The 27,065-nt window shown below is 46.7% G+C and overlaps 2 protein-coding genes across 2 annotated transcripts; one reads left to right on the forward strand and one right to left on the reverse strand.

Moving 5' to 3' along the window:
* Window positions 1-20,332: 20,332 nt before the first annotated feature.
* Window positions 20,333-21,636, reverse strand: LOC6598049. The gene is made up of 4 exons (XM_002023106.2): window positions 21,502-21,636; window positions 20,975-21,429; window positions 20,625-20,912; window positions 20,333-20,560 (listed from the first exon to the last, which is right to left on the reverse strand). Exons 1-4 carry the CDS (start codon window positions 21,612-21,614, stop codon window positions 20,427-20,429), a joined length of 990 nt encoding a protein of 329 aa, XP_002023142.1. The 5' UTR covers window positions 21,615-21,636; the 3' UTR covers window positions 20,333-20,426.
* A 431-nt stretch (window positions 21,637-22,067) lies between these two features.
* On the forward strand, window positions 22,068-23,484 carry LOC6598048. The gene is made up of 4 exons (XM_002023105.2): window positions 22,068-22,264; window positions 22,317-22,771; window positions 22,825-23,112; window positions 23,178-23,484. Exons 1-4 carry the CDS (start codon window positions 22,152-22,154, stop codon window positions 23,324-23,326), a joined length of 1,005 nt encoding a protein of 334 aa, XP_002023141.1. The 5' UTR covers window positions 22,068-22,151; the 3' UTR covers window positions 23,327-23,484.
* Window positions 23,485-27,065: the final 3,581 nt, after the last annotated feature.

A 27,065-nucleotide genomic window follows, 5' to 3' on the forward strand; every position in this document is an offset into this window, starting at 1 on the left:
GCGGCCCTTGATCACAAAGGAAATCTTAATTGAAGTTTAACAACAGTTCACGTCTTCATATGCCCCTGTGAAGGGACTTTTCCGTAAACGCATTTAATGCATTCCCCAAAATCGCAGCCACACTGCCAGTCCCTCTCATCCAATGACAATAGCTCATAAAAATTCTAATCAGCCAGAGGCTGGCTCGAACAGAGACCCGGTTAAATGGAAATTTATTGCCCCAACTGGTATTTGTTTACCCCGTCCTTTGTGCGTGCCCTGCCTCATAATCGATGACCCCATCGGTATCCACAGCGGTCTTGTTAGCAAAATCACCTGCAGTGCAGACGACCAACGGGCCAAGCGGGCCAAGCGAAGGAATTAATAATTCTGGCTGGAGCCAGGCCAATGGCTTTGGTTTGGCTCCACACTTCATACTTTCGGATCGGCTGGGAGCTGGGCTGCCTGCAGTGCAATATGTCCGGCAGATTGTGAATGATGTATTCTGCTTACTTCGGGGCTTTTTCAGCTTATTGAAATACGGCAGAGAAGCTGGCCACAGTGTAAGTACTTGATGGAACGCTTTGGATGTGGAAAAAGATTTAAAGTAAACTGTGGCTAGTGGTAGCTAGGTATGACCCGACCCGAGTCAATGATTCAGAATCATTCGTTATAGTTATAGTTTGTATTCCTATGAATACATTCTACGAGAGAACACTTACTTTTAATTGAAACATCAATTCAGACTCAAATTTGAACAATAATCGTTAACTCTGTAATCCCTTTTTTAAGAATTTCCCAGCCATATCCATTGTTAGCTTTTGAAATCAAATCGAACTACATCGTTCGTTTTATGAGCCAAACAGCCCCAAACAGGCACAACACTCGATTTGGGTTCTGCCCCGAAAGAGCATGGAAAATGATGTAAATTTGTGCAGCCAGTGGGCCGGCAATGAGAAAACTCTAAACATGTCGCATAAATTTAATTAATTACAATTTCTTTATCCAATCGACCCAATTTCGTTGGGAGAGACATAGTCCGAGACCCCACTCCCCCAGGGGGGAACGATTGGTAAACGTTTTATGGCCGCACAGCAGCCGCCTACAGATCATCGGAGATTAGGACGAGGAGCTGTAGGACGGTCGACGGTGGACTGTGGGCGGGGAGCGGGAGGGGTTACATGGCCAAGGGCCGAAATCACTTGATCACAGGTTCGAGACGTTGTCATCCAATCAAATGCTCTTCGATTGGCTTTCCACATCAGGCTGGGGCCATTTCTTATTCAAATTTGATTTAGTTTTCCATACCACTTGCAGGGGAGTTCATACCTGAATCTGAATCTGAATGGCTCGAGCGGGACTGACCGCCTTTGGCAGCTCATTAAGAAAGTTGTTCCGCATTCATTTTTTATCGTCGTTGTTTATCGTGCCGCTTGATTATCTCCCTCTTATTTTTGTAGGCACTTTTCTCTCTTCATCTTGTCGCGCTTTTTATTGTCAGGCGTTTATTCTACCTAAATGTTTTGATAAGTTCCCCCAAAGTCTGCCGGCTCCGTCCCTCGGCCCTTCTGGGCAGGGGGAAAATTTATGTGGCATCGTTTGTCATTTGGTTTATGGCTTGTTTAGGTGAGATGAGATGCGATATGGGGGCATTATAGTTTCGGGCTACTCCATATGATAGATTAGCCGCAGAACAATACATACGTATAGCTGGGATCAAGGGTGTTCGGGTATCGTCTGTTGCACCCATATGCACATGTCCAAGTCCCATCAATACTGATTCCGTATCTTATCTACGGTGCGCATCTCTTTCTACTTTCAGCTTTCTCTTCTCTGATGCAAGCTTATCAAGGTATACTTAATCTAATCTTTGAATTTGCAACGGACTATGTTCTGATCGAACTATCTGGATTCATCGTTACACGAATGCACCAGCTAGATATCAAAATAGGAATCGGAAATTGATCAATGCTCTCTTACATCGAATTGATTATTATTATAATCAGTATTTTATTATTAGCCAACAAATTATGAAAATGTTGTGTTAAAGAGACTCCTTGAAGTACATGGCTATGATTATCTTTGGCACTTTTTTGGAAGCTTAAAGAGAGGTAAACCAATGCTTATAGAGTCCACACTTCTCGCAGCAAATAAACTTTTCCAACCGAATCGAATAAATGGTTTTGTAAATCACGTCGCTACTTGAAGACACAATTCTTCCGCCGCCACACTCATCATATAATCATCGGGCATATAAACTATAATTTTTTTATGGCCAACATACCCAACCCCCTTGAGCTATAATTTAATCATGAATGCGCCATAAAGGTCTGTAAATTCTTTATTTTTACACATTTTTTATGGACGAATTACGTAAATTTTCATAAAAGAAAAGAATCGAAAGGAAAGTCACCGGAAAAGAGTCAGGCAAAGGAGATGAGAGCAAGGGCCGTGGCCGAGGCCGAGTCCCAAGGAAAATATTTTATTAACACTTCGTTCCAATGAAGATCAATATTTTTTGTAAACGTGAGACTTGTGGAGCGCCGGCTCCCTCCAGCTTCCTCTGAACGGGTTGCGGTGGTTGCTGGGGAGGATTATTGTGGCCCCGGGGTGGGGGCGGAGGCTGGCTGGTGTATTTCAACAGCGTCAAGGGGGAAATTAATTTCCATTTTCTGCCTCCGCACTTGTGGGATCCGATCCGTGCGGCTCTTACACGAGTGCTTTAATTGTGCCATAAACCCGTCAGCGGGCTGCACCGAAACTATTCTGGCGTTGTTTATTTTAATTTATATTTGTTGAAGTTTTTATTTATTTTTGTAGCTTTTTTGTTGCCCAAATCATAAACCGGGAGCGAATTCTAAGAGAGAGAATGAGTCAGTTTATAAACCCATGAATCACTCGGCAAGCGGAAACTTGTGGGCTCTCATTCTCCGCTCTCGCTCTCGCTCTCTCTCCCTCTCTCTTGGGGCAATCTGGAGTTTCTTCTTTCATTTCTGGCAGGGATGGCCAGCTATTAGCTCCATTGCCTCCCTGGCTGTGATGTGCGCCATTTCTCAGGGTCCCCGAACACTCCCCACCGATCCCCACCGCGGGCCCAGGCCCTCAGACTCCGCCTAGGTAATTACCGGTCATTAATAATATGCAGATGCGTCTCCTGCGTCCGGGTCTCCTCCTCATCAACTCGAATTTCACTTTGCCATTTCTTTACACACAATTTTTCGGTTATGTTCTGTTTATGTTTTTATGTTTTTATGGGCATCGGCCTCTCAGAGTGTGTCTGAGGCACCCAAGTGCCACTTACGGGTGAAAATGGAACAGGATGAGTTCTTCCTTGTCTTTTTCTCATTTACATTTCTTGACCCCACGGGATAGGCAACAACATTCGTTTTTATTGTGGGAATCTAGGGACCACATCTGCGTCGAGGTTGGAATATCGTGGGATATACTGGGAGGAAATATAAATCACATCCGATCAAAATATGTGGTCCAATTCAGTGGCTTACATCATCGATAACTATTTTCTGCATCTGCTTTCGCATCGTAGTATCTGCTCGGGTCGCCTAATGAATTGTCTCTGGAATAATGGAATAAAATTTGATTATACACAACGCTGCGGCAGCTGTTGCATGCCCCACCCAATGAATAAGTGTAAATTCTAATGAAAAAAGCGTTAAAAAATAGAAGAAAGGGGACGACATAGTGAGAGAGAGAACAATGAGAGCATCAAGTGCTGTAAAAGAATGCAAACTATGGCGAAAATTCAATTAAAAATGTAAAACAACTCAAAAGCGCGAAGCCAGAGAGGAAGGCAGAGAGCATTGGCAGCGGAGGACTCAGGATGGAGGATGGAGGATGGAGGATGGAGGATGGAGGCAGCTGATGGAGCGCACGAGAAGCGACAATGCAAACGAGAACCCACTACATGCAATTAGAGAAGGAGAATGAGAATGAGTGGTAGAGGTAGCGGTTGAGGGAGACCGGGAGGAGCAGCTGGCCGGAATAAAGGCGAGGAGCGGTGGATTGGGGCGGGGCGGGGCGGGGCGGGGCGGGGATTGGAGCTGTAGCTGGAACACAGTTGGCTTTGATTGCTCAATATGCGTGTCCGGTGGGACGGTTGGTTTATTGTATCGTGGCTTTAGTGCGAATACAGAGGCTTCCTTCCTACCCGGCTCCTACTCCCCCGAACACACATAATGCCCCATGGCATGGTCCATGGATGGACCAGGGCCGTAAAATTGACAAAGAACTTAGTTAAAGCGAACGCAACAACAACAACAGCAGCAGCAGAGAGCAGCAAGCAGCACTAGGGCTCTGAATGGCTGTGTGGGCTCGGGGCCAAATCGGGATTAGGCACTGAATGGCTACTGCAAATGGCAACTGTGGCATGCTGTTCGGCAGGGCCTGGTCCTAGGTACTGTGAAACTAATATATATTACAGATACATGTGTTCCAGCTTGATTGGCTAAACGTTTTGAAGCATTCAGAAATTCTTTAAAACAAATTATACTTCAGTTTCGACGAAGATTCACCCCAAGACAAGGGCTTCAACGTATACTCCAACTTTTGCAACCCTAAATCCACCACAAGCCGGCTTTCGCAGATGGACAGGATAAGTAAGTATCTCTCTTCTAACATTTTCACTCAACTCAATTAAAGTCTTGGCTCACGGAGTGGAAATCCCGCCCAGGCTTGAGTCCGGGGCCAACAAATCGCAGTCCTTGCACCCAAGACTTCCATTTATATTGCGGCTAAGGAGGAACAACTCTTTTGTAGCATCGACAAAGATTTATTTGCTGAGATTTGGGGTAGAGTTGTGGCCCCCGTCTCATTGGGTCCCAGCCGCGTGATTATCCAGTGCATTGAACGCGACCAGACATTAATTACCAGCAGCTGTTCGGAACGGAACGCAGCGGTAAGGGACGGGACGAGATCCTCTCCCACACTGCCCTCCCCCTCCGGGGATGCCTTGTCGGAAGGGGTGCAGTGGGGGCTGAGGTTGAGAAACCCAAGCCGCATATTTGCCTATTTATGAAAAATTATTCCACTGTCGTGAGATCGGGGAAAGGAATTTCCATGTCATATTTTGTCACTCCTCTCTCTGACAGAGATGAATTCTGTGTCTCTGTGCGTAGGTGTGGAACTGCTCGGATTTCCATAGTTGTTGTTCCCCAGCTCCAATTTTTAGTTGAAACATTCGTGTGGACTTTGTTTATAGTATATAGTATATATATTCATGCTCTTTTCTCAGCTCTGTTCCTTCTGCCCACCCCGTTTAGGGGTGTGCGGTTTTATGGTGCTAAAGACATTAAAACTGTCATAGCATTGGGCACTTAATTTGATATTCGAGCGAGGGATAATTGGAGCAGACCGAGGCATGTGTGCGCGACTGTGGAAACGGGATACGTACGTACGGACGAGTGTACGGTGTACGGTGTACGGTGTACGGGGATCCACACTCTGCTCGTGTGGCTGTGGCTACGGGAAAATCATTTCTGACATATACTTGGCGGGTTCATGGGTGGCCCACACACACAGCACGCAGCAGGAGTATTCAAGGGGAGTTGGCGTGGGAGTTGCTGCAGCGCAGGGGGGAGGAGCTGGGGCAATTTGCTCTATTTTGGGATGCCTGCGGCTGGGAGTTGGGTAAACATTAGCTGGGACACAGCCAGGGGCACTGGTGGCACTGGTGGCACTTGAAGGCACTAGTTTGTATCCGCAGTAATTGAGAAATAAAACAGTGTCATCCAAGAAGAACTCTTCTTTCTCACATACCTTATAGCGGAATATTATCCGGTTCATTATTGCTCGAGCATTACTATTCACAGCCAATATCCCGCAGCACATGGACGGAGAACGACTTTCCATCTTGTCGCATCGCTGGCACGTTCCTATCGCGGATCTATCGCATAAATCAGAATAGCAGTCATCACTGGCTGTTTGCAATTGCCATGCCCATGGCGGCCCGGGGACTTTTCCCACGCCTTGGCATTGCCGGACGGCCTGCCACCCAGCAGCAGCAGCAGCAGGGGGAGGCAATGGTGGGGTCGTAAACCACGCGTTGTCCCCGTAGGTGGGAAAGGAGGAAGGGAGAGCAGAGCAGCGCCATAAAAAAGGTCTCCTACCATACAATATAATAAACAATTTCCTGATAAATCGTGTAGAGTCGGGTATGGATAGGGCTGTGGGGTTTTGGCTATTTGGCATCGGATTGGGTTCTCTTGCTCATTGGAATGCCGCAAATGGCAGCGACGGCGACGGAGACGAAGACGATGTCGACGACGACGACGGAAAGGCCATCAAATTTATGGCAAACAAAAATTTATGTATTTTAAAATGTAAGTTAGCCCGGTTGAGAGAGGGAGGGAGATGTACGGGGAGGAAGGAGAGGAAGGAGAGGACGGAGAGTACATGCGAGTACGTGTCTAATGTGCGAATGGGACGAGGCTCTAATGAGCCAAAGGGCCTGTGCTGCCTCCCCAGTCGCTCCTTGGACGATCTCCCCTTGTTGCATTGTTGCACAAATAACTCAAGTTGCAACTAATTACGACGCATTTCGTACTTAACAACTGTGGCAATAAATTCCGAGCGTGGCCCATGACACGACTGACGTCAACTGGCGGGACTGCGGCGACTGCTGGTCGCCATCGCCTGGCAGATTTCAGTCTCTGATTTTTCCTACCCGTGCCACTGCTGGGGGAACATTTAGCACGCCTCGTCATCATATTCGGAAGCAATACATCATTCCGCAAAGGGCCGAGCCGAGTCGGGCGGCGGACAGGAGGGCAGGCGGGCAGGCAGGCATCCCATGTCCGCGGCATGTGTCACGATGGCAACCGAGTCACTTGCCGCAAATTGGTTTGCATTTCATCCCATCCTCCCATCTCGTTAGCTGGATACGCAAATGGCCCCCTACAGGAGGAGCAGTGGAGGCTGCACACTCGTAAGTCGGAGACTGCCCTGCGTCAGGTAGCTCGTAAGTTGTAAATGAGGTTGACACAGACGTCGACATGCATCAAGACTTGCACACTGGAGCACGGGCGTCTGGACAAGACGGGCGTGGTTCTCAGTAAAGTCACGAGTACGAAGAGTTAAAGATACATCTAAATCCAATAGATTACACCTACAGGAGGGACTGTATATAATGGCATGGATAATGGGGATGGATTTTGCCATAGCACAGACGACAGAAGCACTTATGGCGCCTGACCGCAACAACTGCAGCCTTCGTACTGTACCCCTTTCGCAAACCACCACCCACCACCTGCCACCCAGTGCCCAGCCAGGATAAGTGAATGGTGGTGCAGCTTACAGTGCACTATAAAACACACTGGATACAAATTTGCGACAAATTTGATAATGAGTTGTACATATGTATTCGCTTTTAATTGTAAGTCAAACATCGCAACAACTGCCGGTCACGCACCGCACAGACACCCAGCAGAAAAAGCCAAACCGAAGGCCCGCTCGCTGCCCACAGCTCCCAGCCGTACGCGTGGGGCTGCATACAAATTGCAGCCACTGTCGCTGTGAGCAGCGGCCACGCCCACCTATCGCCTAATCAGGCAAACACATGGGCGCTCCATAATTACATCGCAGCTGTCTACGTGCCGGCCACCGAAACCCGAAATTAAGAGCAATACAACAACAACAACGACAACAACGACAGTGACAATGGTGGCAACACCAAAAACAACAGCAACTGCACATGCAACGTGAGCAGAAGCAGCAATGAACAACAACACAGCGATATCGTGCATTATTTTGTCGGAAATAACCTGCTCTGAGCCCACAGTGCAAAGGTGTCGCATAGTTGATTTCGTCGGAATGTATCGACGGCATTAGAGCTGGGAAGCGGATCACAGGTAGATCACGGGATCACGGGATGTTACGCATAAAAGACACAATAATTTGCTGTGAAAATGTTCTTCTCGGCTATTCATAACTCAATCACCTTTTATATTTTTCACAAATTTAACTCGAGTTGCGATTGCCCTGTCTTTTAAGATTAAAGAGCTAAGTTAGTGATTTAATTTCATCTCCATCCCACTTATCGGAATCCCCCGAAATATAGCGACTGTTTAGTGAACAACCCGAACCGTCGTTACCGCGTTCATAACTTTTGGCGCTCACTGCCAGATCCTAATCACTTGCTCCCTAATCTCGTTGATTGCGAAATCACCGGCTTTCCTCTAGGTACAGTCCCTCCCCTGGCCATGTCCCAGAACCTTTCTGTGCATCATTACTCGTGCTGCACTCATCACGTGCGAGTGGGAACAACAGCTACAACAATGCCAACAATCGTAGCAGCAACCGCACAATCAGTTGGCAGCCCCCTCCTAGCCCCTTCCGCACTCATTCGGTCGTCGCCGGGTATTGAAGTTTTATTGGGCACCGACGACGAGCGCCGAACGACGGACGCCGGACTACGTCTACGTCTGCTGCGCTGCTGTTGGCAATGCCGCCGCCGCTGTCAGCGTTGTCGTCGTTTCCGTTTGACATTTTGTTAACAATTTCGACCACAATGCGTTTCATTGCAGCCAAAAGCCAAAGGGCGGAGCTGGCAGCTGCATGAAGGGGGGGAGTGGAGGGGTAGGCGTGCGTGTGAATGGTGAATGAATGCATGAATGAGCGCGCGCAGCAAAGCGCTGGGGCCAGCGCGCGTGGGGCGTGGGGCGTGCGGCGACAGAGTTATTGCCCAAGTGAAATCAAACGACAAATGTCATCGAGCTAATGAATTGAAACGTGTCGAAATTGGGCCCAATCCTCTGATAAAGATAATGAAGATGAGGCCCGCTGGTGTGGTACAATGAGGATTCATTTATACATATGTACCTAGTAGATGCATATAGATTTCCATAGTACCTGCTGTGTGCAGAAACTTCCAGCTATACCATAGCTATCCAACATCCAAATGTAATAGGGTATAGTCCCTGAGCAGGTTTAGTTTATTTTACCTAGAAAAGGTCGAAGAATTTTCCTGAAATTTGGGCTATCCACAAACACATTATCTACCGAAGCTTGTTTATTGTTTAGAGTTTGTAGTTCAACTATGATCAGTCAAACTGTGTAGAATGAAGAATGTACACATCATAAATCATCAACTACTGTTTGCTAACACAATTCAATACAGAAGAAAGTTAACTTAAATTATTCATTAAGGAAGATTTGACTTTGGAAGCACAAGTATCAAAGGAAAATAGATGGAAAAATTGATTGTATTCGCGGCAAAGGCTGCGGAAAGATTCATGGTCACAGTGGAGGATGACGGAGAGGAAAGTGATGCCTAGTCGGGCGGGACGGGACAGCGATACTAATAAGGCTGCTGAGGGCCGTGGATTCAACCTCGCCAAGGAGAAGTTTATGGAGAAATAGAATGCAAGTTAATAAGATGCAGCCGACTCTCATAAGAAGGAAGATGTCTAGAAGGGTCCCACTTAAGACCGCGTAGGGCAAAGATATGGAATTGTTTTCGAACGGACTCAAGCAAAACTTCATATTTGTGTTCATATGGGCCGAGACACAGGAACCATATTCTAAGATAGGCCGTACAAGGGACACTTAGAGTAGTTTAGTGGTATGGGGGTCAGAAAATTCCTTAGGCCATCTTTTGACAAAGCCAAGGACTTCTTTGGCCTTTAAAAATTAAAACATATTACTACAACTTTGGTGCTTTGATTACATAATTTATTTCAGAACGGTCTAATCTGCTACACTGATCGATCTGCAAGGGTATTCGGTTCTTTTTTGCTTTTCCACTGTTCTATTTCCAGGTGTGTGTTGCCTAATGAAGTAACAGCTAATGTGTCCGGGCTGTCGCAAAGTCATTGAAATTGGAAAACTCATTAAAGCCCAACAAGAGGTGGCGTGGGGAGGAAGAAGGAAAAGGGCAAATCCTGCCCGGACTAAATAAATGTTAAAACGGAGCGAAGAAGTGTTAAAATATTCACCAACTTTGTAACTCTTTTTAACGAGCGATGCGTAGAAGAGGGCGCCCGGGCTTGGGCTGGAGCTGCGGCTGGGCGTGTGCCAGCCAAAATAAACACATTTAAAGCGGAACTTTATGCAGAGCCAAACTCATTTGCATGTTAAATATTTCCCCAAAACCGAAAGAGCGGGCGGGGGGAAGGGTACAACATCTAGTAACCGGAAAATTGTCTCGGAAGTTCACACTTTAAAGCGGCAATGAGGAAAAAACGAGAGAGCGCGAATGCTTAACGAAAATTTTAATTAAAACTTGTCCAAGACGAGGGCGAGTGCGTAATGGAGCTGGCTGGGAAGGCGTGGCATGGAAGGCGTGGCCTCGAAAATGGTGCGTCTCTGGGAATTTCAATTAAATGCGCACATCCCGAAAAGGATACCCAAAGCCAGTTTGGGCCAAGCCACAGAAATCGGATGGGAGCCGGGGGGAGTGGGGATCCCATTGGGTTGAGTTCCATCGCGTAAGTGATATAGATAAACACTCGAGTATGGAAAAAGGATTTCTATATCGACTTTGGGTGTCTAAGCTGCTTTCGCGGGCGTGGCATGAAATGGAAATCAGGCAGGACTTTAAGCCAGTGCGACACTTGAGCGGAAAGCAAGCAGCCAGCAAGCAGGGACCACACCAGGCCCCGTCAAGGCTGCACCCACTCAGGAGCTTCTGTTGTCCGCCTGCTCCCACCCTATCTAGCTGTGGCCAAGAGCTGGGGGCTGACTGCAAGTCAACTGTCTACTTTGCGTGTGCCAGGACAACTGTCGGTGTCGTGTTGGGGGCGTCTCCTCTCCATCTCCATCTTCATCTCCGTCCCCGACTCGGGGACTGTGACTGCGGCAGCTGGCAGCCACTCGACAGTGCTCAAGTGTTCCGCTGGCATGTTTAAGATTAAAGCTTTGCGCCTTGCAACAAAAGTTGCACTGACAATGGGCGGCCAGCCGTACGACGACGACGCTTACAAGTGGGCCCCAGGCTCCAGGCACGGGACCGGGTCCGGGTCCGGGTCCTGGTCCGGAAAGGAACCCCTCGTACAGCCCGCACCCACAACGAAAGTGCTTGAAACATTTGCAAAAAAGAATGGCAGGCGGAATTGCAATGTCAGTGCTCTGCTCCAGCAGCAAGCCGAGCTCACGTTGTTGCCACTGATGACGTGGGAGGGAGGCTGTGGGTGGATAAGTGAGTGCACGGCCTTGTCCTTGCTCAACCAGCTGGTGCAGGAAGACCTCTTCCGGACTAAGCCGGGAAATGTCTGACATAAGTAATTTAAGATATCTGCTAAACTAAAGTTGATGGTTACTAAAGTGGTGTGGACCCCATCAGAGGATGGTCTATGCCTGGTCCATGCAACAATATTTAACAGTAGATTTGTTTCTATAAGTATATCCATTATATACGAGTATATTTAAGAAGTTCCAAGCACATCCTAGTCTCTTAGTATTACCTCTAAAGGTAATAGGCTCTAAAACTATGTGTTAATGGAGTCATAACTGAGTGTACTTGCCCTAAGAGTTCAGCCACCTACCATTACAGATAGGTGCTTGCCATCTCCTCAGGAGTGCCCCACGCCCCAATCAATCTGCTTACACTACGTGCCTGTAGAGTGGTGTTTGCGTATCCAAAGCTGGCGCCGCATTGAGTCGAACTCCTAGCCCAACTCTAGTCAAGCATCTCCAGCTTGAAAACTTTTTGCATTAGCAGCTGCCACTAGTCCATCCCCCTCTCCCTCTCCTTTCCCGTCTCATTGTTTCTACCAGTGCTGATGCTGCTGCCGGACCTGATTGCAACTGGTGTCTGTGGCATAATTGATTCGCCAACCACTGAAGCCCAACTGGAGCTGCAGATGGAGCTTCAGCTTCAGCTTCTCCTGAAGTTCATGCTGGTCCTGGTGCTGGTGCTGCTGCTGGTGCTGGTGGCTGCTGTTCGAGTATCTCTGCCAATGTGTACTTTGCCACTAAACGTTTTGCTGACAAGCAGCCACTTGTCTGGGCAAGTCACCATCTCTCGCCTCATCCCAGCCAGAGATGGGATGGCCTCCACATCGTCATCGTGTTAGTCAATCAGTGACTTTTCTTTGGCAACAAATTTTCTAAATGAAAATGCAACATCATTTATCAACATCAAAACAGCAAACGGCAGCACATTGGCCGCATCAACTAGGGGCAGCGAGAAAGGGGACAAGCACGGCAAAGGGCCGGCATGAGTTGGGCTTCCTTCTGATTCCTTCTGAAGTGGTATTGCACTCTCAGCAGCAGACTGAGGGGCTCGGGAGCTACAGCATCAACTCGGACCAGACTTGAGGTTGAGGCCCTGATGCCACACCTTTTCTGGCCGCAAACTTGAACTCATTAGAAGGCGCCGGGCTCTGCTTCAAGGGAGACTCACATCAAGGGATTTGCATGCACTTCATTAGCCGCCGTATTCCGATGCCCACATGGCAGCTTAGACCACTTCACACATCCATCCACGATTAGGCCCAGGCCCATGCCCAGGCCAAGGGCCATCTATCCATCTATCCATCTGTCCTCTGGCCACATCAATGACAATCCCAAATTGCAAGTTGTCGCTGCCTGTTTACTCTGTTTCTCCTCTTTCACTCTCCCCGTGGGCCGGGCTAAACCAACACTGTCCAAGTGGAAATAAATTACAGAGGACTTTGTCATGTTGTCCACTCTGCCAAGTCAGCCCTCTTAGCCTTCTTTCTCCCACTCTCCTCTGCCACCGTCATCGCCTCCATAGTTGGACGTTTTGGCTAAATAATTGCAATTTTTATCAGAGAACGCAATAAATGCCAGGCGGGAGCAGGCGACCCCTACTCGAGTGGAATTGCCCAACTATCCACTCACTATCCTGGTTATAATACTCATCGTCATTGGCATCGGAGACAACAATGATGTGTTCGTTTTCGGGGGGCTGGGGAGATACTGGGGATACTCTGCGATGGGGCTAGACGATTGTCATGCACGTTTTGAAAAGTGATATAAAACCAATTGAGAGTGTCTACTACTCTACTATCTAAATAGAACTATGAGATATTTATGTGATACCACATGTTCTCATAAATGTAATTTAGGTATCAGCTTCTCTGGGATTCTGGTTAGAGTATTTAAGCGTCGTGTTCGCCCAGCGCTTGTGTATTTTCTAGTTTCTTATTTGGCAAACTTTCTTGGAGAGACGTCTTGGCTCATATGCCTTGGCACTTAATTGGATTTCTGCTAAAATTGCGTTTATTACTGTGGTCTATCTCGCCAGCGCACATCGTTCGTCCTTATGAGGTGTGAAGGGGCCAATAATCATGGCCCTCCAATGCCCCACTCCTCCATTGCCCCACCCAATACTCATAAGTAGCTGCTGACCAGGCGGTAATTAAGTTTTTGGAATGCTCTCTGTCTATGCATAGCTTGTGGTTTCTGTGGTCTGTGGTCGGAACGGAACGGAACGGAATGGAACGGATCAAGGTGCGAATAGGGTTGGAGGCGATGGGTGGGAGTGCTTAAAGTCATCTGACGACTAGCTTAAAGGAGACGAGTGGGAAAGTCGAAGAGATATAACACCCTTTGCGAGATGTTAGGTGACTGGCAATTTGTTTGGCTGTCAGTCCATCAGTCCATCACATTGACAACCGAAAAATCTCATGTCAATTGCAGGACATAAATCAGAAACTAGTTGAATTGAGTAGATGTAAATTGCAAGGACTCTGAATGGAGTCATGTTTATCCAGGGCAGGGCTGGGCAGGGCACGACAGAGCTTGACTTGCTGCCAAGGATCTTTTGGGTGCTCCACATCCACATCGACATCGTCTTCGTTTATCCGGCAAATGGCGACAATTTGTAAAAGGAAACGCCTGAATGGGGAGAGAGCTCCCCTGTGCACTGTGTAAATACTTTTCACACATGGGGGGATACTTCCCTTTACTGCTCTGCTTCCTTGCTTTGGCTTACCTTTGCTTGGCTTTTTTTATTTGCCTGACCCCGTTTCTTTTGGGAGGATGAGTTGACTTGGGGCGACTTGATTACGGTTTTCTATGCGATCTGAATGGCGTTTTGATAGCTCCTAATGCAGCTATCTGGCATCGCGATGCAGTCCACTTAGTGCCAGTTAAGCTGAGTGCACACTCACTCGACCCTCTGGGGGCACTTTCACTTTCACTATCCCTTATTCCGGCTCCCAGCTCACTGCTCTAAGCTTCACTTCACTTCTCTGCAACTACGGGTCCGACACATCTCTGGTATGCAAATGGCAGCCAGTCCTTGAGCCGTGGCCAGCAGGAGCAGCAGCAGTAGCTCTGGCCACTCTTCCTCCTCCGCTGGACTGCCATAATGCACTTGATACGAGCATATATACTTTTGCAGGAACGGCACTCAACGTTGTTTCGTTTCGTGACAAAGTGTCAGGAAGGGTCGTCTGTTCTGACATTCCAGCCATATCTCTCTGAGTTATATTAAAAATTACCGCCTATGCTAGCATTCCCTCTCTCTCTTTTTCTTTGCAAGAGGATGAGCACTTGAGATTTATGACCCTGTGATTATTGCTTCCCTTGTCTGAAGATATAACAGAATCCGTCTCATAAATCCTACGTCAGTTTGGATTGGTTTATTGGCTGTGGGGGCCAAAGCATTCAGAGGTGGCAGGGGAGGTGGAGGCCGGAGGCCGGAGGAGATTTAAACTTATACAACTTCCGGTTACGGTCCCTGACTCCCCCTCACAGACTGTATATTATTATATCTGTTCCATCACCCCCGCGAGCCATACATTTATACAATTAAGCACTTAATTGTCTGACAAGCAAATTGCTTTGTCAATATTTTCCCCAAGTCATACCCCTCATCCTCATCCTCATCCTTCTCCACCCCCACCCATCTGTCTCTATAGCACGCACTTCTGACAGCTTCAAGGAGCGAACTTCATTACCCACCCCAGCTCCCGAATCGAGGGCTCCACCGCCATCTCCACTGCCAACCATCAAAGAGACTTTCAGGTCTGACCACAAGTGCTGTTGCTGTTGCTAGTGCTGGTGCTGGGTCTGGTGCTGATGGCGTTACCTAAAAAGCTTCCTTTTTCCTCGTCGAGGGGGTGTCTGCCTCGTGTCACTTATAAACTTCACTTTAAGCTGTCAATATTTATAAATATTTACACGCCACGAACGGTGGCAAGACCCGGCAGGATTGGAGCCCCAGCTCTGTTGTGGCTTGGAGTGGCTCTTGGTGGTTGTCTATGTATCTAGGTGGATTGTATCAGTGACAGGACCCCCGCAAGTGGGAGAAAAGCCCAAATACGAGAAATCTTACGGGGAGCGGGATTCAAGTCGTATTTTGATGTGGGATACACCTGAAGGTACCTTTCTTTGTTTTTAGCAATTTAGTAAATTTCAAGTACTAATCATCGAAAAATAATAAAAAGTTGTCCACATATTTTACACATTCAAAAAACGGCAGGAACGTTGTAAGAAGAGGCCGGTTATACCCGGTACTCAGTAAGGGAGCTTAGGATTTATATAATTTATGCAATATATTTAGTAAACGGGACGAATTGATTGGAAAGCAAAATTAATTCGTTCATTCTCGCTATAATAATGATCCGATCTGATCCAGATTCGGCAACCTGATAGATAATAATTTTCTTTTATTCTGCGTTTTCGGTTAACTCGTATCTTCCGAAATTGTGGGTGTCACACATGGCAAAATTTTGGAATATGAGATGACACGATCTTGCACACAATCTTATAGTCTCTGCGAACTACATATGTGCCAAACAGGACGGATGGATGTACAGGCTTAAAAGGCTATATAGACTCGGCTATTGATGCTGATCAAGAGTATACATATGTATGTACTTTATGAGACTCCAATCGATTCCTTCTGGGTGTTACACACATCCACATCCACCACAATACTAATATCTAACTAAACTCTACCGGAGTCTACGATCTTTGTTTTTTCGATTTCAATACTCGTATTTTTCAATAAATTATGGAGACATACAATTATCGGTTGGTTCGAGATCTGGAATCATCCCTTAAGTTCTCGTAGTTCTCATAAACAGGGTTCAACTGGTGGCTTAAATTGCCTAACCCACATTTGACAATCATTAGGCATAATAAATTTCTCCTGTTATCCATCTTAACCCTTTTGACTGAGACTCCCAATCGCCTGTCGCCGGATAACAAAAGAAAACGAGAAACGACTTCAGGCCGCTTCCGTTTGGGTTCGATTCGATTCGGGGGCCATAAAACTCCAACATAATTCTCAGGGCCTTCAATCTGAATGATATTTTTATGCAAATTGTAATCAAGAGAGCAAAAGGCACACGCACGAGTATGTAAGGCTGTACGGACGGGCATATGCCGAGCACAATTCGGCTTAATAAAAAGCGAACAAATGCCTCCTGATAAGTGTAAAATTTACAATTCCAATTTCGATTTCAATTTTCAAACAGTTGTGCCAAAGTCTTTAAAATCGAACAATGAAATGAATGGTTCCATGGGCCTAGCTGAGGGCCTGACAACAATGGGATAGGGATTTGTGGAACAATGCCGCAGATGTTTAACACATATTTTGTCAACTATTTAAGCTGTTGATTTCAACGCTCAATCAAATAAAATTAAAAAATTTAAACTCCCTTTCTTCCAGTGGTCCCATGTCTAGGGTTGTTCCTGGCCTCGCATCTCTAATGAAGTCGTTAAGGGTTGCTGGGTAGTTCTTAGCCCTCCTCGTCTTTGCATGTGTGCGGTTAACTTTTGGCAAACACACAGGACCCGAGCACAGAAGACGACGGAGACGGGGGTCCATAAATGTTGGGGTTCTAGCCGGTGAATGAATAAATTATCAACTATGTGAGGTAGGAGAAGTCGTTGCGTTCTTCTAATGCTGTCGAGTAGTTAACTTCAGTGTACGACTGTACGAGAGTTCGAGTGTACGAGTGTGCTCTAATTGCAGGGCCTTGTCGTCAGGCTATTAGAAGTCGGCCCTAATGGGTCTCATTGGGCCCTGGGATGAGATGGAATGGCAGGTAAGGGAAGGGAAGGGAACTTTAAGTTGGGAGAAGCCACAGCAACATTAGCGCATAAAAAAGGCATTTGTACGACATGAAAGGTACTCAGTCAGGGGCAGGTGGTTTCCTCTCCTTTCCAGCCCCTAATCCCCCAACAGCACAACACAGAAAAGGAAGACAAATCAATGCAGGTGTCACAAATGTCAGACGACTGCTTTCGGATCCGTCCTGCGAGCAGGAGGAGGATATTAATGTCACCAAGCGAATTGATGATGACGATTGTTGTTGTCCCAAGGCATAAGCCGATTTGCCATCTTATCACAGGCCCATGCCCATCCCCATGCCCATTCCCATCCCGCTATACGGCTTTTGATTCCCTCGCCTTCTCCGTCTCCGTCACCGTCTCCGTGTCCGCTTTTGACTGCGACTCCACCTCAGATTCTGATTCCGATTCCGATTCCGATTCTGACTCCGATTTCAATCTCTGAAGCGAGCTTTCATAATGGGCTTCCTCCTCGTCGATTGACAGGCATAATAAATCATGTGTTATAGTATTAATCAACCGGCTGCCTGTCTTTTGCTCCTTCTCCTCCGGCTGTTCTCCTTGGCCACTGTTGCTGCTGGCGAGGTAATCGCTCGACATTTATTGCAGTTACCCCTGGGATCCCGAGGTAAAACTGGCTTTAAGTCCTCCAGAGTGGAGCGTTTGAAAGTGTCCCTTGATTTCGATTCGCCGGCCTGTTATCTTGTCTTGTCTTGTTGGCTGCTTGGCTGGTTGGCACTTGCTGTTCGTCTTCTGCTTTCCAGGCATTTACTTGCATTGTTTCTCTAATTGCCATTTGTCGCAGTGTCCTTCAGACCACCCCTCACACAGAAAATCTGTCTGGCCGTCACATTAAGAACTTGTAAAGTTAAATTAAGTGTTTCGCCCACTAGGCAGAAAAAAGAGCCACTGGCGGCGCAGCGGGGAGTAGTTGAAGAAGTTTTGAATGGAATAATTGGATAAGTATTCCTGTACTATGAACGCGTAGGTATTCCAAAAAAGATATTGCGGGGAATTTAATGGGAATTTCCTTGAAACAACATCAAAACAGTCATTTGATGATTTTCTACGCGAAATAATCTGTATAATTCGTTTTATTTTGTTGTGAACTCAACTACATGTGTATTTTACCCATTAACAGTCTTAAAATAAACCAATTAAAGAAAACTCTGCTCCGAATTTCCGAATAATTTCTGAAACTGCCCACGCAGCTGCAGTTGCCTGAATTCACCTACAGAACGTGGCTAGTTATATTATTTAATTCGCAGACTGGTAATTGTAATGCAATTAAGAGATTAGCTGGGAATGCCATTAGGCTTTATTGTCCTCGCTGAGAGGGGTGTAGAGGAGAGAAGAGGAGAGGTAAGGAGAGGAGAGGACAACAGCGGAGATGGTAGTTGTCATAGTTATCAGGAATTATCCTCTGAGTAGACCGTCTCCTGCTTATTTTCCTTAATTCGGAAGCACTTCAATCATGTATCTGCTAAAAAATCCAAGCCGAACAAGAATGGAATGCACTTTTCAATTATTTAAATGACATTCTACAAATTTTAAGTGTTTACACCATTTGCCTAAAAGAGAAAAGCAAAAGCCTGAGAGGGGGAACGGGAACGAGAACGAGAACTGCGATGAACAACTTAATGTAATTGCTGGCTCTTCGACGAGTCTGGTCTGGAAGACCAAAAACCCCCCAAATCCGATACAGAAAAAATAAAAATAAGTCCTCCAGCGACCAGGGACCAGGGGGCGGGGGGCCAGGACTACTTGTGGGCTGTCCACACGGTCCATTTAAATAAACCCAATGTTGACTTTGGCAAACTAGTTTGATTTCTTTTCGAGTATTTTTTGTTAAAAATAAATGTCCTTGCATTTTATTTTGCTTTCCATTTGATTTGATTTCCTGCCTAGGTCTATCCTCGACTCTTGTGCTCCTCTTGCTCGTGGGAGTTCCTTTTCCAGCTGATATCAGCAAAAATCGCAAATCAAATAAAGCAAATTGAATAAAAGACAAGTGCCACGCCTCTGAGCCTGAGCCAGGGCCAGAGCCAGAGCCAGAGCCAGAGCCAGAGACTGTGGATGCGGATGCGGACCATCCAAAGTTCGGAACGGAATGGCTGTTGAGAGAGCGGCTATGGGTACGGGCTCTGGGAATGGGAATAGGAATGCGAATGGGCGTGGGCGTGGCAACGGACCTATAGTATAAAATTAGTTGCTAGTTCCATTGGTCGGGGGCTGTAAATGCGAGGACAGAAATCAAAATGTTCGCATAAAAGAATTATCTGTGCTTAAGTTAGATTATCCCTGGGCCATAGAATCCAATTGGCAATTGAATGGAAAGATGTCGCAGATTCGATTTTGCAACTCCACTTTTCTGCCCATCTTTGCACATCCCCTCCACAGAAGTGGTTTCCCGTCCCACGAAGTCTACTGCCACTTGAGAAGTTGTCCAAGCGCTGTATCTGTCTTTGTATGCACTTCCCTTTTCTTTCATCCAGTTTCATTTGATTTTCCTTCGGCTTAGGCAAGTACCATTTCAATGTCTTTGTCTGGGTGCGGAAGCAAACACACATATGCTGGAGGTTTGGGAGTGGCCAGGGTTTTGGGGTTAGACAAATTTTGTAGCGCTATCAACAGAAGGTGGGACTGAATGAAGGGTGTGCTGTATGTGCCCATTAACTTTGTTGGGATTGGGGATTAGGGTGGGGTAATGTTGAAAGGACGCCCCTTTGATCCTGAATGTTGTTAGCCAAAAAATCGTTTGGTATTTAACATACGAGTACCATTCTGTGAGGCGCTCAGATTGTTCTCCAGGAATTTATTGTTTTCGAACCTCTTTGAAAAATGTATTTTATATGTTTTTCTCCTGGAACATAAATAGCAGATATTGGTAAGTACTCTAAAAAAATTGTTATGCACACGACTTGAATCACTACAAGATGGCTACCTCATACACTTCTACACATTGATATATCTATTCTTTAAATCTGAATTGAGAATGGTATCTATTATCTAGTATCTAGTATCTTATTATACAGCCTTGTTCTCTATTGCAAATTCTCTGATTGCCCTCGATTCAATACATTAACTTCAAAGGATTTCAGAGAGTTGTCGCCACAAGTGGATCGGGACTATTTAGCATGAGATTAAATTAGATGAAAACTACTAGGACTTTGCTACTGATGATACTGCAACACTCATAGCTATATCCCTGCTCTTCAAGAATTTCCTTGAAGAATTTCCTTGCCTTTCAGTCAGGTAAATTCCGTGTGCCTCTTCTTCAGACGAGTCTTTAATCTTTGTTAATTTCTTTGTTTTTGTTAAACCTCCAAAAACCGAAACCGTTTTCATCTAGTCAAATCAATAATGTTTTTATTAATAGAATTCTTCGGTAACTAACAGAACAATTCATGAATGTAACCAACCGAACACTAATTACCACTCCGCTAACACAAAGGGCTCTTGCCGGCCTTAGACGAGGTGTCCATCTCCCGAAGAACATCGTTCCAGAGATCAACCTCATATTTGATAAAGTCTAGGATAAGGGGCATTTCATAACTTCGTAGACTGGGCTTTATGCCTGAGGAATAAATGCGGATCCTTCGTTGAACAACGGCCATGGCCGGGTTGATGACTACACTTACCGCGCCGCTTGCATATCATCTTATACAGTGTTAAGATGCATTCCATGGAACATTCCTTGTCCAGATTGTTATTGGCGATGACGTCCTTACAGGAGGTCAGAATCTTCTCCCACTTGAGGCACGTTTGACGCGCCTGGCTGTACGAGCGCTCCATCCTGCCCAGATCGTTCTTGAGGCCCAGCACAGTAAGGGCCGCCTCGTTGGTCATCAGGAGCATCCGGTTCCGCATATTCTCGATTTCCTCCAGCTTCTGCAACTGCAGCTGGCTGATTTCTACCTGGGCAAGCACTAAGCAGGAAACAACACTCTGATATAGAGACACATTGGATGACCCATGTCTGAGCGCTTACTCAATGCGTCGCAGCGATCGATGCAGTCCTTGGGTGACTCAAAGATATCGGAAACTTTCACCACATCGTTAAGGACGCGCTCGTATGGCTGAAACTCGGCAACCGTGTCTTTAAGATCAGTGCGGAAGACCTCCAGTTCGGACAGGGAGCTCTTGAAGCGATGGATTCCCTTGTTCAGCTCTACATGCAGGGCCTTCTGCTCATGAATAATCTTGTCCGCCACCCGCTTCTTTTCCACACAGTCCTTGATGAAGCTGTTCACCTCGATGAACCGCTTGCGCAAGCGCTCCTGCATCTTGTACATCTTCCGAGTACGCTGGCTGTTGACCAGGGACTGGCGCTTTGCATCCTGCAGCAATTGCTTCTGCAGCGCCTTCATCGCATTGTTCTCGCGAAGATTTTCGATGTAGATTATCTCAATCGAGTCTCCAGCCGAGTCCCAGTTGGGAGGCTTTCTAAACCACCGCGAGGTATTCAGGTGTCGATGAGGATATTCAGTTAAAAGAGTAATACTTTAGTCAGCTTACACAAAGTACTGGTCCTGCTGGCGCGAGAGGCGGTAGTCGCCCACGGAGTGCTCGGGACGGAGATCCAAGTTCCCGACCACATCAATTGTGAGGGTGGGCTTGTGGCGCGGCATTTTATCGGTGTATATAAAACCTCTTATAAAATATGTATGATATTATTATATGTTAATATATTTGTCTATCTCTGTTGTAAGGAGAATATGTTCATTCTCTGTAAGTATTTTATTACTGATAGACTGTAAGGACAACTCCTTTCCCGCCTACTGTTTTCCCTTTATTTCTCAAATTCTTCCAATTATTGTAGGACTAGTCCCCTGCTTCAATCTATGAAGATTCAATTTGAGCACTATTCTTGGTTTCATTTGGGAATTGTAGTACAAATGTATTACTTACACTTTGGAAGGGATACTCTTTCCCTTTCGTCATTTTCAAGCCCATGGCAACTATTGCCCTGGCGATTTTCGATCGCTCAGGCAACGAATGTTTTTCTTTTCACCCAAATAAAATCATGTTCCAAGTAGGTCTCGTAAAATTTGTTACAATAACAATACACAGCTTACAGCAAACAGAAACAGAAACTCACAAGATTAGTATCCCACACATTTCTTTGCTACATTTTGAAGTCAGGGGATTCGGTCAACAGCTCGAAGATGCCACGCGTTAAGCCCACCAAGAAGCTCGATGTCTTGGGCAACTTGGACTTGCGGCCCGAACATGCTGTTGGGGACTACCTTAACTCTAAGATGCAGGACAAGTTCTTTGTGTAAGTTCTGGAACATCACGTGGCCCCAAGATGATTAAAGATCGATTAACAGAAAACCGCCAAACTCCGACTCTGCCGGGGACTCCATCGAGCTGTTGTTCATTCAGAACCATCGCGAGCATGACGCCATGACCAAGCTGCAGAAGGAGATGCTGGCCAGTGCCAAAAGGCAGACGGAGCTGAACTCGTCCCGTGTGCGGAAGATGTACAAGATCCAGGAGCGACTCAGGAAGCGCTTCATCGAGGTTAACAGCTTCATCAAGGACTGCGTGGACAAGAAGCGGGCGGCGGACAAGACCATCGACGAAGAGATTGCCCTACACGGCGAACTGAGCGAGGGCATTGAGAGCTTCAAGAGCTCCATAGGCGAGCTGAAGGCCTTCCGGGAAGCCCTCAAGGCCACCGTTCAGGAGTTCCAGCCGTATGAGAAGGTTCTGGACGAGGTGGTCAAGGTCTGCGATATATTCGTCTCTCCCAAGGACTGCATGGACCGATGTGATGCCCTAAGTGAGCATGCGATGAGCTGAGCTCAAAAACAGCTCTCTGACACACTATTTTAGTGCTTGCACAGGTCGAAATCAATCAGTTGGAGCAGAAGAAACTCCAAGAAATCGAGGAAATGCGCAAGAGTATGGTGAAGGTCACCAATGAGGCTGCCCTGACGGTACTGGGCCTCAAAAACGATCTGGCCAAGCTCGAGCGTTCGTACAATGAGTCGAGGGTCTTGTGCCTAAAGTGGGAGAGCATCCTGGCCACCACCAAGGACACCATAACCAACAGCTACATGGACAAGGAGCGTAGTTTGGATGGGGTCAACGTCTTGTACCGCACACTCTGCAAGCGACGTGGTGAGTTCCTGGTTCAGTACTGCTCCGATTCAAGCGGATAATCAGTCCTGCCAATCCTTTCACAGATCTACAGCCGGCTGCCTCTCGCAACGACGTTGAGAAACAGTTGGATTTCGTTAAGGCCGAGGTCGAGATACTGATGGGAGTCTTGAAAGCATCCCAAGGCGATACGACGTCGGATGAACATGCCGTTGGAGAAGGGGCCCTCTGCTAGCCGGGCCAAATTTAAATGTTTTCGTTGGAAGTAAATTCAAAAGAATACTACAAGATATTCAGAAAAAAAAAATTCATTTAGTTTCCGTGATTGATATTGTATTTTCGCGTTACGTATGAGCATCAGATAATAAAATACCGATACACTCGGGCCTAATATCAGCATCGATAATAAACATGACTTTTAAAAAGGTTCAGTTCCCCTACAGCACACAGATATTAATCATTCGATCTATTTTTATCGGCCAAGCCCTCTGGATCCAAAAAACCTTTAGATGGCGAAAGCCATTGAAACTATTTGACCCTTAACCCCATATCCTTTCATATTCCGCTCCTCTTTGCACTCTGCACTCTGCACTCCCACTCCCCGTTGCACATCTTTCTCTGTCTTTGGCTTTGACCCACGGCTGGAGTTGGTAACTGTTATTAATTGTTCCGCGCTGCATTCGCTTGTTAATGCCACTTTCTAATTGCTTTTACCTCATAAATCTCTTGCCCCAAGTAGCCGCATGCTTTGTTTCTTCACTCGGTCCGAGCTGGGTCCGGGTCCGGGTCCGGGTCCGGTTTTTGTCGCCCGCTCTGCAGTCATCATAAGTCACCGAATCGTCGGACACTCAAAACAAATGTGACGCTGGCTTATTTAATTAGAAAGCTGCAGACAGGGCCAAGTCCGAGATCAGAGTGCAGCTAACGGCCCCGGTCTGTGCATCAATTGGACATTAAGCACAAACTGCGCCAACTTCGGTTGACGGCTTTTTAATTACGTCAGCCAGGATAATGTTTGCCCAGCCAGCTCCTGGGTCCCCCGTCCTGCGCTCGACAATTAGTGTCTTCCATCCCCCTATAGATGGCCAAAAAAGGGCATTGTCAATTGGTATTTTCATTCTATTTTTCGATTGGGAAAACTTTTTTAATTACCCCCGAAAAGAGACACTGAAAAAAAAACATTTCTGCCGTCGCGACGGCTCTGATTTTCAATTATATATTGACAGTCGACTCGATTCGTCGTTTAACCTGTCGACCCCTTGACATGAGCTGGCCTGGCCTGGCCTGGCCTGGCCTGGCCTGGCCCGTCCCGGCCCGGTTCAGCTCTCTCTCCCATTCGCTAAAAGTTCTCACCAAAAGTTTCGGGCTTAACACTTTTGCTGGCACGCAACTTTAATGGGCCGGATGGTGGCTCTTTTTTAATAATTGATGCGTTTTTCGGCTGGATGCTGCAGCTCTAAAAATGATACCATTTTGTGCATTATTTACTGGCGATTTAATTGCATTTTAATTATGCGCAAATGTCAAACAGATAAATGAAATGTGGCAAAAATATTTAAAAACATAATTTACACGCGCGCCAAAGACAGAGATTAGCGGGCTGACAAATGCCCGCGACCGAAAATAAATCCCAGATAACCAGAAACACACACGCAGTGATCTGGAAATTGTCCCCACACCCAACCCGTTCGGGGCTTGACATCTTTATGCCTGGTCGCGGCTTCTGGTCGTGTTTCGATACCCATTCTCCAAAGACATTTCCGCTCTGGCTGGTCCGGGATTGGGCGGGGATGGGTTGGGGACTGGTCGGGGAGGGCGATTGGGGTCTGCAGCAGAACGAACAGAACACAGAGGTGTTAGAACTCTGCCGTCTGTGGGTGAAGTATGAAAACATTTTAATTAATGCTGACAGCTGAAAATGTCGCGGCCACCTTTTGTTGTGTAAATTCCATCGACTTCTTCCCGACGCGACCCGAGGCGTTGGACTCTATAATTATGATTGGATTTCGCTGCACGTTGACTGCTGACTGCTGCTTGAGCATTTTCCCATTTTTCCATTTTCTTCTCACTCTCTTTCTCTTTCTATTTTGAACTCGCCCCGGCTCGTTTTTCCATTGAGCAACACGTCAACAAATTAATCCGCTTAGCACTGGCGTACTCCTCCTGGGGGTTGACAGACTAGACAACAGCCAGACCCATCCACATCCACATCCACCTTCAAGCCCAAACCCTAACTATAACATAAACCCTAGCCCATACCCAATGATTCAGATCGGAAGACGGAGAAGGAGAAGGAGACGGAGACGGAGACAGAGACAGAGACAGACCGCCGCCAGACGCGGGGTTTGCCCAGACGGTCAAGCGTTAATCCTTAATAGTTGTTGGCTCTCAAACTTTTCTAGGGCTTCCAGTCGAAGGGTGTTCTTTTTTAATTTTTAATGCCCGCGGGTGTCAAGGTGAATGAATGGGACAATTGTGTGTTGGGACTCCACTCCACTTGACTGGAGGGAAAATTAATGGATTCAATTGTTCAGTAAATGAACAGCAAATGAATTGAGATTAGCATTAGCTGAAAAATTCAATCAATAATTATTACATTCAATAGAGCTGCGCATGTTCAGTTCAGTATTTTTATAAGACTCGACACAAAATTTCGAGCATTTTCCAAAGCTGTCAATAGTAAATGGGAAAATTCCCACATTTAATCATTTTCTGACAAACAGCCAAGACTACAGCCAATTTTACGACTAATGCCAGTCCAAAGTATCGACCCTGCTGTATGGCCATGCTTCACATGCTATACTACAGGTGCCCAGCCACATACATAGCCTTTGGCTGGAGGGCAAAGTGCTCGGCGTCTGACCAGTCTGTGCAGAGGGACAACAGGAGCGATAGCCATTTTCATAGTAATAACAATATATAACACACAAATTTGAATAACAAATTAACTCACACACATTCATGTAGAGCTTGGCTGAACGCAGAACACGATGAGTGACATTCAGGAAGTCTTTGACTCTGCCCTTTCCTCTGCCCCAGCACTTTCCTCTGTCTCCGACTCCGTCTCCGCCGTGTGGCGTGAGACTCGAAATTGCCATTCGACTTGGCACTCCTGGGCGAGCCACATATAACATACAACATACAACATAATTGAATGCCTGCAGGATATGCACATAGGAGCAACCATAGCAATAGCCACAAAATATTTGCTTATGTAGACCAGACCAGACGAAACGAGACCAGCGCCAGCACCAGCCCCGACCAGGCCCCGACCAGGCCCCAACAGCTCTCGGCCAGAAACCAAATGTGACTTTGCAGCGTCAACGTCAATGTTGCATAAATCAACACAGCGACGATGGCGCTGCCAACTTTGTGGCACCACTGTATACGCCCTGCCCCTTCATCCACGCCCCCTCAAATCTGATTGAATATTTCAAGCTATGCATCTTTAATAATGCGCCACGATGTCGACGTCGATGTCGATGTCGATGACGGTGCCCCAGGCCGTTTGTGGTAGCAGGCATGCAAATGCAAATGTGCAAAATGCAAAATGCACAGTAGCCCCGACTCTGTGCCGGCTCTCGCCCGGCGCGGCCCAGGGTGTGGAGGATGTAATTTGGACGCTTTTTTCCTGGCTAAACTGACCGATGTCTTAGCCGGGTTCCTCGTTCCTGGTTCCTGGTTTCTGGTTCCGGGTCCCAAGCCGGCAACGCCATCTAATCAAACTTTACTTGACTTTTCTTTGCTACGTGTTTGAATACCCGTCAATCGTAAATTCCAGGGGTATATTGTGTTCGCATACGTGTATTCAGCACTCAGAGGAAATCATCCAAAACCTTCAACATTCGATCGCTTTTGCCACAACTGCAACGTTCTGGATACTCTTGGGAATATCTCCACTTTGAGATTGATACTCGATAGCGTTCACACTGAACACTATTTGAAAGAACCATGTAGCCCCAGAACCAGAATGA

Source organism: Drosophila persimilis, unplaced genomic scaffold (genome assembly GCF_003286085.1).
Source record: "Drosophila persimilis strain 14011-0111.01,24,50 unplaced genomic scaffold, DperRS2 tig00000124-arrow-pilon, whole genome shotgun sequence".
Lineage (NCBI taxonomy): Eukaryota > Metazoa > Arthropoda > Insecta > Diptera > Drosophilidae > Drosophila > Drosophila persimilis.